General features: G+C 34.7%; 2 protein-coding genes across 2 annotated transcripts; both read left to right on the top strand.

Annotated features, from left to right (window-relative positions):
* Positions 1-110: 110 nt before the first annotated feature.
* MONOS_1948 (uncharacterized protein) lies at positions 111-4,261 on the top strand (the record flags this gene model as incomplete). Its single annotated transcript, XM_067871833.1, has 2 exons — positions 111-899; positions 1,098-4,261. 2 exons carry the CDS (start codon positions 111-113, stop codon positions 4,065-4,067), a joined length of 3,759 nt encoding a protein of 1,252 aa, XP_067735652.1. The 3' UTR covers positions 4,068-4,261.
* Positions 4,262-7,199: 2,938 nt separating this feature from the next.
* MONOS_1947 (uncharacterized protein) lies at positions 7,200-12,019 on the top strand. Its single transcript, XM_067871832.1, has 2 exons — positions 7,200-10,614; positions 10,725-12,019. The coding sequence occupies exons 1-2, from the start codon at positions 7,215-7,217 to the stop codon at positions 11,507-11,509; spliced, it is 4,185 nt and encodes a 1,394-aa protein (XP_067735651.1). The 5' UTR covers positions 7,200-7,214; the 3' UTR covers positions 11,510-12,019.
* The last annotated feature ends 87 nt before the right edge of the window (positions 12,020-12,106 follow it).

Here is a 12,106-nt window from a genome sequence, read left to right as displayed (position 1 = left end):
AACTTAAGTATACATTTAATATCAAAAAATTCAAATTTCATGATGATTTCCTATTTTGATCCGACTTGATCTCATCTGTACTATATTTTAACACCAACAAAAAGGAGAATATGTCAGAAAATGACTCAGGAGCTTATAAATTTACGCCTCCGACTCCTCCAACTGTATCTCCTCCACCATTTCCCGATTCTCCAGATTTTATTTCGATGAATCCTCCTTCAAAGATCCACAGCACAAAAAAATATGATAATCGCGATAAATATTCAAAACAAGAAAAAGTTAAAGGTTCACTTAAATATGATGGTGAAAATACTTCACGTACTATGGTTCAAACGCAGCAGACACCTCAAACTCAACAAGTTCCAATGATTCAACATGGTTTTTATCCTTCAACTTCAGTTCCATCAATCCCAATGGGCCAATCTTATCCACCAGCTGATTCATATCGCCAACAATATCCTTATTATCCATATGCGTATCCACCTGCTTCTGGAGGGTTTTCATCCACTCAAACTCCATCTGCATATGTTAGTCAACCTGCTCATCTTTTACCGCAAGGTGCATCTGGTGTTACGAATTCACTATATTCTTCATATTCAGCATCAGGCGCATCGTCTGTAGGAGCTTCACAATCGATGATGATGCAAATTGCTTATCCACAGCAATATCCAGCACAACAATACTATCCTCAGCAACAATTTCAACAAATGCAACAATATCAACGTTCTCAGCAACAAAAAGAAACTGCACAAACGGATGATAAAAAAGATCATTTGGCAGAAAAAGAATCGACAAAAAATTCTGAATCAACAACCATTAAGAAAGTGCAGGCTGCACAGAAATCATCTTCAGCTAAAGAGCCTTCATCTTCCAAAAAGGAAATATCTTCACGCTTACTGGTGCAAATACTTAAAGAAAGGCGACAAGCCATTGAACTGAAAAAGAAAAGCAATAAAAATGATGAAAAGAAAGAAGAAGAAGAATCTGAATGGGAGGATGAAGAGGAAGAAGAGGAAGAAGAGGAAGAGGAAGAGGAGGAAGAGGAGGAAGAAGAGGAAGAAGAAGAAGAAGAAGAAGAGGAGGAGGAGGAGGAGGAGGAGGAGGAGGAAGAAGAAGAAGAAGAAGAGGAAGAAGAAGAAGAAGAAGATTCCACAGATGATTCAAGGCTGAGGCATCGATACAAAAGAAGTAAACATGCTTCTTCTTCTTCGTCTTCTTCTACCAGGAAGGATCATCATGTTTCATTGACAAAAAGAGAAAAGGAAAGAGAAAGGGAAAGACAAAGAGAGAAAGAGAAAGAGAAAGAGCATCGAAAACGAGAGAGAGAGAGAAGAGAGCGGGTTTCAAAGCATTCCAGCCGAGAAAATGTCCGCCGAAGCAGAAGGAAATCTGTGTCTTCTTCATATTCTTCTGAAGAGAGCGAATCGTATGAGTCACCGAGGAGGAGGAGGAGGAGGAGCGAGAAAGAAAAGGAGAAAGACAAAGCCAAGCGGCACGAGCACGCAGCTCATTCGTCGAAAGCGGAAGACAGAGTCGATGGGATCATGGACATCTTTGACGGGGAAGTCGTCTTCGGCCTGGAGCCTTCGGAGATTGCAGCGAAGAAGAAGAAGAAAAGCACAAATGTGTTATCAACAACAACACCATCAGCAGCAGCAGCATCAACTTCAATGGCACAGACAGCCGGCAGCTTATCAAAGAGCACAAAGAGCACACAGCCCTCGTTCCAATCAGAATACAGCTCTTCTGTCTCAGCAACCTCCCGCTCATCTAATGCCACCCAAAAGACACACACTGCGACTGCTGTGCTTTCATCACAAGAGAATGTTCCTCGCTTTCTTCCTGCCTCTTCTCTGGCTCCTGCCAAACCTTCCCTTTCTTCCAGCTCTCGCAATGTGCCCTTGTCTGCTTTCCTGCCTTCAGACATCACTTCAGCAGCGTCTGATTCTTCCTCGTCACACTCCACAACCACTTCATCGTCTGCCTCTTATTCTTCTTCTTCCTCCTCCTCCTCATCTTCCACCTCTTCTTCTTCCTCCTCCTCTTCCTCTTTTGAAGAGCTTGTTCCGCCCATCCCCCACACAAAGCCAGTTCTGCCGAAGAATCGTGCGCCGATTGAAAGTGTGGCACTTCCAGGCGATTTGGTTGCGATCAACGATGGAAAAGCGAAGAGTGCACGAACAGAGCAGCAGCAGAAGGCGAAGATGCAGAAGGAGAAGGAGAGCAAAGAGACAGCAGAGAAGAAGAAGAAAGAGGAGGAAGCGAAGAGGAGGAGGGAAGCGGAGGACAAAGTGCTGGAGGAGAAGAGGAGGAAGCTGGAGATGGAGGAGAAAGCGAGGCGAGAGGAAGAGAAAAGAAGAATTGAAGAGCAGAAAAGAAGAGACAAAGAGAAAAAAATGCAGTTCATTGAGGAGGTGAGGAAGAAAGTGGAAGAGCAGAAAAGGATCGATGCGATGCAGAAGGCGATGAAGGAAGAGGCTGAAAAGCGAAGCACAAATAGCACAAATATCGCAAAAGGCACAGAAGAAGAAGCAAAGTCAGTGAAACAACCAGGAATAGAAGTCAAGTCTTCAATGAAACTGAACAATTCGTCGAACAAAGCTGCTCCTTTGTCGAAGTTTGTGTATGCGCCTGGGGCAAAAGTGACTCGTGGGCCTTTGTTGGAGACGCCAGTGAAGTCTGTGGTGATTGGAATACAGGGGAAAGATGAGGCGAAAGATGAGAAGGATGAGAAGGAGGAAAAGGAAGAGGAGAAGGAAAAGGGAGAGGAGAAGAAGAAGAAGGAGAGTGAGGAGAATGGAGAGAAAGAAAAGAAAGAAGAAGAAGAAGAAGAAAAGGAGAAGGAAGAAGAGAAGGAAGAGAAAGAAAAGAAAGAGAAAGAAGAAAAAGCAGATGAAGAGCAAGAACAAGTGAAACCTGCAAAGGAGAAAGAAAAAGAAAAGCCAAAAACTGAAAAGAAAGAGAAAGATAAAAATAAAGAAAAAGAAAAAGAAAAATCAAAGAGTAAAGCAAAAGGAAAAGAGAATGGGGAATCCAATGAAAAGAAAGCAGTGAAGCGCAAAGAAGAGCTGCCAGAAGTGCCAGAAATCGTGTTGGATGACATCAAAAAGACAGAAATGATGATTGAGGCGATGAAAGAGAAGAATGAGAAGAAGAAAAAGAGGAAGAAAGAGATGGAAAGGATTGCAAATGCACAGAAAAATAAGGAAGTCAAAGAGAATTTAGGGAAAGAGGTGGAGAAAGAGGAAAATGAAGAGAAAGAGGCAAAGGAAAAAGAGAAGCCGAAAATGAAGGAGAAAGAGAACAAACCGAAGAAGAAGAAGAAGACAAAAGAGAACGAGAAGAAAGGAGTTATTGTGAATAATGCGGCGAAGGCTTCTGAAAATGTCAAGATTGGAGCAGATGACAAGAAAGATCCGAGCAAAAAGAAAGAAGAAGAGAAAGAAAAAGAGGAAGAAGAGGAAGAAGAATTACAGAAAATGAAGGAGAATGTTGCAGTAGAAGCAAACAAGAACATTAAACCAGAACCAGATTCGAATCCAAAGCCAAAATCGAAGCCAAAAGAAGAGAAGAGGAAAGGAAGGAGGAAAACAAACCAGGACAAGCTGAATGAACTGTTGGTGGCGTCTGAAGCGTCGTGGAGCCACGAAGCGATGCTTGTGAGAGAGAGCCAGAGAGAAGAGAGGAGAAAGAAAATAGCGAAAATTATTGGGGCAAGTGTTTGTGTGCTGGTGGTTGCTGTTTGTGTGTTTGTGGTGCTGAGAGCGGTGTATTTGAGGAGATATGGTGGGGAAGGAGAAGGAAAAGGAGTGGGAATCAAGGGAATTGATAGCATTATTAACAGTGGAATGTCGAAAATAAGTTCGTTGCGGAACGATTTTAGTGTGTTTATTGAGAAGATTAGAGGGAAAAAAGTAGAAATTAAGCCAATTGTGAAAGCAGATGAGATGAAAAAGAGCAATAAAACAGAGGAAAGTACATTGAAAAGAAAGAAGACGAAGAAAAATAAAAAAAGGAGAGCTAAAAAAGGGAAGAGAAAGCCTCTGTCAGACACGGAGAAATTGTAAGCTGTTGCTAAAAGATCGTTTTTTATTTTTTTTTTTTTTCATTTTTTTATGGTGACTGATTGATTATTTTTTATTAAGTTGTTTGTTTGAATTCACACATTATGTTTAAATAGCACTACACGTTGCGTTATTTCATGTAATATCTATCCACTTTTCAATTATTTTTAATATAAACAGAAAAAATTTATTTAAAATAGCGTTTATTTTTTTTTTTTTTTCATAATTGAAAATATTCTCTTTTCTTTATTTGTGATTTCGAAAAAGGAAAGGGGAAAAAAAGATTTATTCTTTGAACTGTTTTCTTTCAAAAAGCTGAACATATGAAATATTTTAAAAAATTCAATTATTACATTAGGGTTTTAAAATTGAGAATAATGTTTCCATGAAACCTTTTTCATGAAAGAGTTTACAGCATCGAGAATGATAAATCAAATGTGTTTCCTTCTTTTCGTTTTTGAAAGGTTTTTTTCCTTATTTGGTACGAAAAATTAATATAATTTGATCATGTTTTTTGTTTTAAAATAGTTTTCAAAAAGCATTCAAGAGCAACCAAATGTTAGGGAACATATCTAATATTACAAATGATTGCATCCATCAATTCAAAAATGAAATATAAAATATATCTTTTTTTCAATCATGAAAAGAAATATATTTGTTTTGCAATTTCACTCAATTGAATGAATGCAATTGTGAAACCTGTTTTATCATCATTGACTTTTTTTCGATGATGAAATTACGCTTTTAAGATATTAATAAAAATGTTTGGTGAATATCAGAAAATATTTTGATAGATCAATAAACTGAATGTTTATTCACCAATCAATCAAAAAAAGAACTCAATTTTTTGATTTTATTTCAATTATCACATTCCACTCTTCTCTTAATTGTGAAATAATCCAATTGCCTTATCGCAAAGATCAAAAAACGAAGTTTTAAAGTTATGAAATCAAAAAGTATCTGCAAGAAGTGGGATTCGAACCCACGCCACCGGAGTGACTAGTACCTGAAACTAGCGCCTTGGACCACTCGGCCATTCTTGCTTGGAAAAAGCAATTTTTTGGATCATATTGAACACTTACAAAAAATTAAAGGTTGAAGTTAAAAAAGAAAGATATTTTCAAATATTTCTTTAACAATTCATTTTCTATAAAAATATTTTTGTTTCACTATTATTTTATGTGGGAAAGAATATCTTTTTTTTATATTGAAGATGAACTGCAGTTCATGAAATGTTTCAATTCAATTTATAACGAAAAATAATTCAAGATTTTACACAAAAATGATTGCACAAGATGTTTTTTTGTGGATTTTCTCAAATTGGGTGATTGTTTTGGAATCGAGATATTTTTCCCCAAAATTTTCGGTTTGTATATAAACTTGAATTATAGTTAGTGTTAATAATGGTGGACACTTTCAATAACTGTGGACAGTCGCATTATTTCAACAACCGTTGATAGTTGCATTTCATCAATAAACCCAACTATTCTCTCAATGAATATGAACTAGCATGAATAGTTTATGTAACCAAACCAATTAAACGAAATTATCCAAAAACAATTTTTTCTTTTCGGAGAAACAATGAGATTTAAATTTCTCCGAGTTTCTCCGAGAATTGAAAATGTTAAGTCTTTTATTCTTGGAAGTGAGTTGTTTCATTTTTGCATGACTTATAAGTTTGCTTTCAATGAGAGAATAGTTGAGTGTATTATCGAAATGCAACTATCAACAGTTGTTGAGATAATGCGACTGTCCACAGTTATTGAAAGTGTCCACCATTATTAACACTAACTATATTGATAGATGAACACTGAAAAGTTAAACCTCCCTTTTGAAAATATTTTTTTACATAATTAAAATCTCAAACATTGTTATTTTTAACATTAATCATGATCTTCACAAAAAAAATAAATAATTCCTCTCCAAAGCAATTAATCCTTTGATGAACCAACACTCCGAAAAAGTTTTTATTTTAAAAATCATTACCCAAATCGTTTCTTTTTTCAGAGTATTGATTCTTCATAGGATAAATTGCTTTGGAGAGGAATTATTTTTTTTTTTGGTGAAGATCATGATTATTGTTAAAAATAACAATGTTTGAGATAATAATTATGAAAAAAATTTTTTTCAAAAGGAGGTTTAACTTTTCAGTGTTCATTCACAGATATCGCATAAAATACCGGACATCGCACAAAATACCGGACAAGATCGATTTCACAATAACTGCAAGAGGAATGATTCTGTAAATTTTCTTCAAAATATATCTCATCAACACAAACTCATTTGATTAACGAGACTTCACTTCAGCTTTATTTGTGCTCAGAGAAATATATTATTAAAATCTCGTAGAAATAGAGTTTTGAGTTTCAATAGGATTTTCATAATATATTTCTCTGAGCACAAATAAAGTTGTTTTGAAAGTCTCATATATCACGTGAGTTTGTATTGACGAGGTATGTTTTGAGGAAAATTTACAGAATCATTCCTCTTACAGTTATTGTGAAATCGATCTTGTCCGGTATTTTGTGCTATATCTGTATTTCCTCGAAATAAATCTTGAATTAGTCAACTCACTTTGCATGAAAGAGTTTCATATTCCTTTTGACTGAATATTTGTTTAAATAATTAGAGAAATCCCTAAAATTTTCGATTCAAAGTAACAACATATTTTCATTAAAATAAATTTTCACAATATTCAGTCAATGCGAATAAGGAATTCTAACATGTTACATGTGTTTGGTTTGATAAGGTTTTCAATGAGGAATGTTAACAAAAATTTTCCTTTCACAGTTATTGAGAATGCGAACTTGTCTGGTGTTTTTTTTCCCAATCAGTGCTTAAAATTCTTTTCAAATAGAACAACACTGTGCATCCATTGTTTAATAAAAATTTATGAAAAATCCACGAAATTGATGAAATGTGATATTGAAGGAAGGCAATTAAATAACTTTTTTAAAAAAGTGAGAGAAACATTTTTCATTTTTTGTTGATTTCAATGAAAAAAAATGAGAAGATAAGAAAAATTGTGATTTAAAATAAATATAAAAGATAATTCGACATTCATTGAGTTATGAAAAATGATATGAATTTCAAACAAATAATTATTATTCTCAATAAAATTTTCAAAATATATTATTTATTTTTTTTGAAATGTTTTTGTTTTATCTATCATTGTCATTCATTGGTTCCTTTCATTGCTTTTTTAAAAAACAAATAGTGAAATCAATAACTACATTTCCACCATATGGTTCGCAAATTAATCCAAGATATTCACCATTTTTTCAATATTTCGTGAATGATGGTGTTCCAAGCTTATTTGTGTATGGAGGAATTACATTGCATAATATTATAATATCTGATGCATATATAATTAAAATGGATCCATTATTCATTGCACAACTTCAAAATCCAAATGAAAGCAAAAAACCATTGGTGAAGTTTTGCGCTCAGTTCAGAGTTGCAGAAACTTTTTACATTTGGGGTGGATGGCAAAACACAGGAATTTCAAATTCATTATGGTCATTTGACTTTTCAACATGCATTTGGAAAGAAGTAGATGAAGGTGAAATTATTCCTGAAGCAAGATATTCAATGGCATATGCTGTTTGCGGAAGCAATCTGTACATTTTTGGAGGAGCTAGCGCAACTGGGCTTCTAAACGATATATGGAAGTTTGATCTTCAAACAAAACAGTGGATTGAATTGAAGATTGATCAGAGAGGGAATGATCCTGAACCATGCAGCGGAGCAGGAATGCTTGTTTCAAATGGATATGCTGTCGTTTATGGTGGAGATACAGGTGAGGATATTGTTTCAAAACTGAAAATATTCAGAGTGAAGATCGATGCATTTTCTCCTCAATCATGGGAAGCGGTGAAATTAACAGATATAAATGGAAATGAAAGTAACATTCCAGACTCTCGTACAAATTTTGGACATGCCACATTTATCAGTTCGAACAAAGCATACTCATATATTTTTAGCGGTCATCGAGCCAATAATGTATTTGAATTATCACCTTCATTACTTATTCTTGACTGTGGTGAAGTTGTTAGTGATGAAAAATTTCAGAAAACAGCACGCTACAAAGAAATTGCATTTAAAGAAAATTATTGGTTACAGACTTGCGATTGCAGATGCACAACGGACGAAGAAGGAAATCTTTTCATTTTTGGAGGAAGAAACGACAATAACGTTAATTCAAATTTAGTAGCTGTAATGAAAGAAGATTTGTCTTTTGATCAAACAGAAGTTAATATATATTCACAAAGTCAAAACGAGCAAAGAAAGAAATTTAGAAAGAAAATCTGTAATTATGAAAGTTTTGCTGCAATATTTGGTGATTTGAAGGATTCAAATGCTGATAAATCTTCAAATCCTTATTCTGCCGCTCTTGAAAATACTTGGATGGAAACTAAATTGAATAAAACTAATTTTACACCAATATTCGACCCCGTTTCATCTGCGATAAATGATAAAAGCCCCTTTCAGACATTGATTAGTACAAGTAATTTTGCTCCTTCTCCAAGAGTGAATCCTATTGTCAGTTTTTATGACAGGACATTTTTAGTGTACGGTGGCCGTGATATCAGAACGGGCGAAATTCTTGGAGATTTTTTCATTTTTGATTTAAGAAGCATGTCATGGCGTAAAATTTCACCAAGAGTTAGTTCAGAGATTCCTCCAGCGAGAGAGTTTGCTTCGTGCTGTGAAGATAATGGTAGATTGCTGCTATTCGGAGGTTTGGGGCCAAATCCTCTAACAGGAATAAACGAGCCATCAAATGAATTGTGGGAGTTTAGCTTTTCTTCTGAAAAGTGGAGACAATTGGGTAGAAGCTCTCATATAATACCTGAACCTGTGTATGGAGCATCAAGCGCAATTTACATGAATTATTTATATGTTGTTGGAGGTCAAAGAATCGATGGATCAATATGTGGAATAGGATTTGCATTTAACTTTGCATTGGATCGATGGGAGCAATTGTATAATACAAATAGAACATATGACAGCGTAATACTTGTTATGAATATGCTCATACAAAACGTAAATCCTTTGAACATTTCAAAAGATGGAAATGAAGCGCTTGCTCATTGCCGATTTAATTCACACAATACAACGAAAAATTATGGAACAAAAAATCATGCTTTTTTTAAAGATTCTTTCTCTTGTGAAAAAAGCCAACATTTTAATATCATCAATGAATCAATAAACACCAACGAAACTTTACATCCAACAATGATTATTACAGGTGGAGTCGACGGGGAAACTCCAATAATCGGATATGAATTAAAGGATTTAGTCCAACCATTGAACGATTCTGGAGAAATCAATGAATATCTTGATAACACTCAAAAGAATTGTAACATGTATGATTTTTTAAAATTTAATGCTACTTGGAGAAATCTACAACTTAGTCAATCTGAAGACTATTTGCAAATATATAAGCATGCAGATGGCGTTGCATTAGCGCTCGATGACAGAGTGCTGATGATTGGAGGGAGAAAGAGGACTTATTCACAGGACTCTGTAAAGATTATAAAATTTGATCAATCAGGTGGTGCAACTGTCATAGAAGATGATGGAACAGGGCTGACAAATGAAATGCATATCAATTTGGTTGAGGCAGGATGCACTGTATATCATCGAAGCATCGTATGCTTTGGAGGAAGACAAATAAACAAAGGAAGAACAGTGTTGCCTTCAGCGTTGGATACATTTCGTATAATAAACCTTCATGAAGACATTTTTCCTTGTTCTCCAGGTTCATATGAGAACGATAATAGGGAATGTATTGATTGCCCAAAGGGTTCATATTCAAATGAATATGGCGTCAAGGAATGCATTAAATGCCCGAAGGGAACAAGAGGGAATAGTATAGGAGGAATGGAACATGCATGCGAATGTATTTTTGGAGGGGCATATATTGACTCTGATGGAGCAATTGATAATGATTTTCATTTGTGCACAAAAGAGCAGTATTGCCCAATTGGTTCGGCCACATCTAATAATACGATTCCAACAGCAGATCCAATGAAAATTTCGCAACCTATGCCATTTCGCACACCTGTTCGAATAGAAAATTATCTTATGATTGGGCTGTATGTTGGTTTTGCAATTATTGGTTTTGCTGTTGCACTATTTCTTCTTTGTTTACCAACAAGATCCCATGTGTATAAATTAGACAGATTTTCTGATAAATATTCTGATTCACTTGATCCGGTTACACACGCTTCGGTCAAGCAAATTAAAAAAACAACATTAGGGGGATTTATTTCAGTAATTGCACTATTTTTCGTGTGTGGTGCTGCTCTGCTTGTTGTGCTAACCTTTGCATTTTTGAATACAAATGAAGTTAAAGCAATAGTCGATGCGTCAATGGAGAAAGAAGCCAATTTGACAACCTTTAAAAATAGAAAAATATTGATCGAGCTATCTTTGATGGATTATTCTGGGATATGTGTTGGACCTCCAGAGAATACGACTAGCGAGTTAACAGGGAACTGCTCTATCAAAATGGGAATTGGGAAAACAATTTTTGATCCATTTGGTTTGTTTTGATTTTAAAGTGAATTTTTGAAAATTTGTCTTAATCATAAAACTATACATTTTCACATGTATCTTTAAATTTTCATTCATACTTTGCGTATCATTGCTTAGGTGTTTATCCCACTAACAAGCATTCAATGAATCCAATTTGCTCACAAAGTCCCTCGACAAATCGTTATTTTTTACCTACCCATCATTGCAAGATCATCCTCGAAGCTAATAATTTGGAATTCCCCATTAAGAATTCTTATGTTCAGTTTTTTTCGATGAGGTCACAAGACAGAAGAGATTCATGCAGAGCCTTGAAAGTATTTGCGTCCGTTGATTCGGCCGTGCCTGTGCAACACGAGTTGAAGTTTGGCCCAGGCACGACATCCTCTTCCACTGAATATGTGTTTGTGAGTGACACAGATCACGCATTTAGTGGGTTGAGCCCAACAAACATAACGATTGAATTAATCCCTACAATTTATCGAAATGAGATAAGTTCTGTTCCTTCCGTTTCAAAGGGTCATCTTGTAAACTACATTTCTTACGATGTTGGCTCTCTTGCTGATAACATGCAGATATCTTATTCTGTGGGATTAGGAATTAACATACAATTAAAGCTGGATAAAACAGTTGCACTTACGCGTCATTCAATGAAGGTTACTTGGACAATGCTTTTAACGTCGCTTGGCGGAACTTTTGTGTATTTGGGATATTTTGGCAATGTTTTATCAATATTTGAGAGTATTTTGAATATCAATTGGCCATGTGGAAGGAAAGTTCAGAAGAACCTTTCAACAGTTTTCAATGATTCACTCAAAAAGAGAAAGAGAACAAAACCTAATCAAGAGTACATAGAAGAAATGAAGAGTATGATGGAAGAGAACCTTACAGAATATCTTACTTGAAGAGCACTTGCATTTCTGTTTATTTCAAAGATATATTTAAAATTAATAATCAATTTATTTGAGTTAAAGTATTTTAGTAACGAGAATTTATTTTCTTTTTCTTTTTCTTTTTCTTTTTCTTATTTCTTTTGCTTTTTATAGAGATTTGTGTATGTAGAAATTGAATATTTTGTACTCCTCTTCTCTTTTCAAAGAGTTATTTCGTTTCTTTTATAATTCATATTACAAATGCTTGTTAAAATAACTATCCATTATCTTTTTTTCGTTTTATTTTAAGTTCCTGTTTAGCTGCTTAATAATAATCATAATGTTTTGTCTTTTTTGAGAAACAATAGGATTTATTTTCAATTCAGAAAAGAATTGATTTTTTTTTGAGTGAAAACCAATTTGAGGCGCGCTTTCATAATTGTCTATTTATTTCTTTGTTTTCGTTTTTCATTTACAATCCTTTATCTTTTTTAAAATTTATTTATACTCTTTTAAAAATATCCAACACGATTGCTTCAAAAATCCTTTTCAAAAACATTTTTAATACATAATTTCTTCAAAAAATTAATTTACTTTTTAACCAGATGAAAAATTTCAATTGTACTTGTA

Source organism: Monocercomonoides exilis (assembly GCF_001643675.1).
Source record: "Monocercomonoides exilis strain PA203 chromosome Unknown scaffold2-2631571, whole genome shotgun sequence".
NCBI classification, from domain to species: Eukaryota; Preaxostyla; order Oxymonadida; family Polymastigidae; genus Monocercomonoides; species Monocercomonoides exilis.
Note: the sequence above shows the minus strand (reverse complement) of the source record. Positions and strands in the feature narration are given on the sequence as shown.

What these genes read in the sequence shown, in the direction of transcription:
- MONOS_1947 (XM_067871832.1), top strand. Translation starts at nt 7,215, where the DNA reads ATGTTTTTGTTTTATCTATCATTGTCATTCATTGGTTCCTTTCATTGC. An exon ending in AACAATTTTTGATCCATTTG is followed by an intron (nt 10,615 to 10,724) that starts GTTTGTTTTGAT and finishes ATCATTGCTTAG; the next exon opens with GTGTTTATCCCACTAACAAG.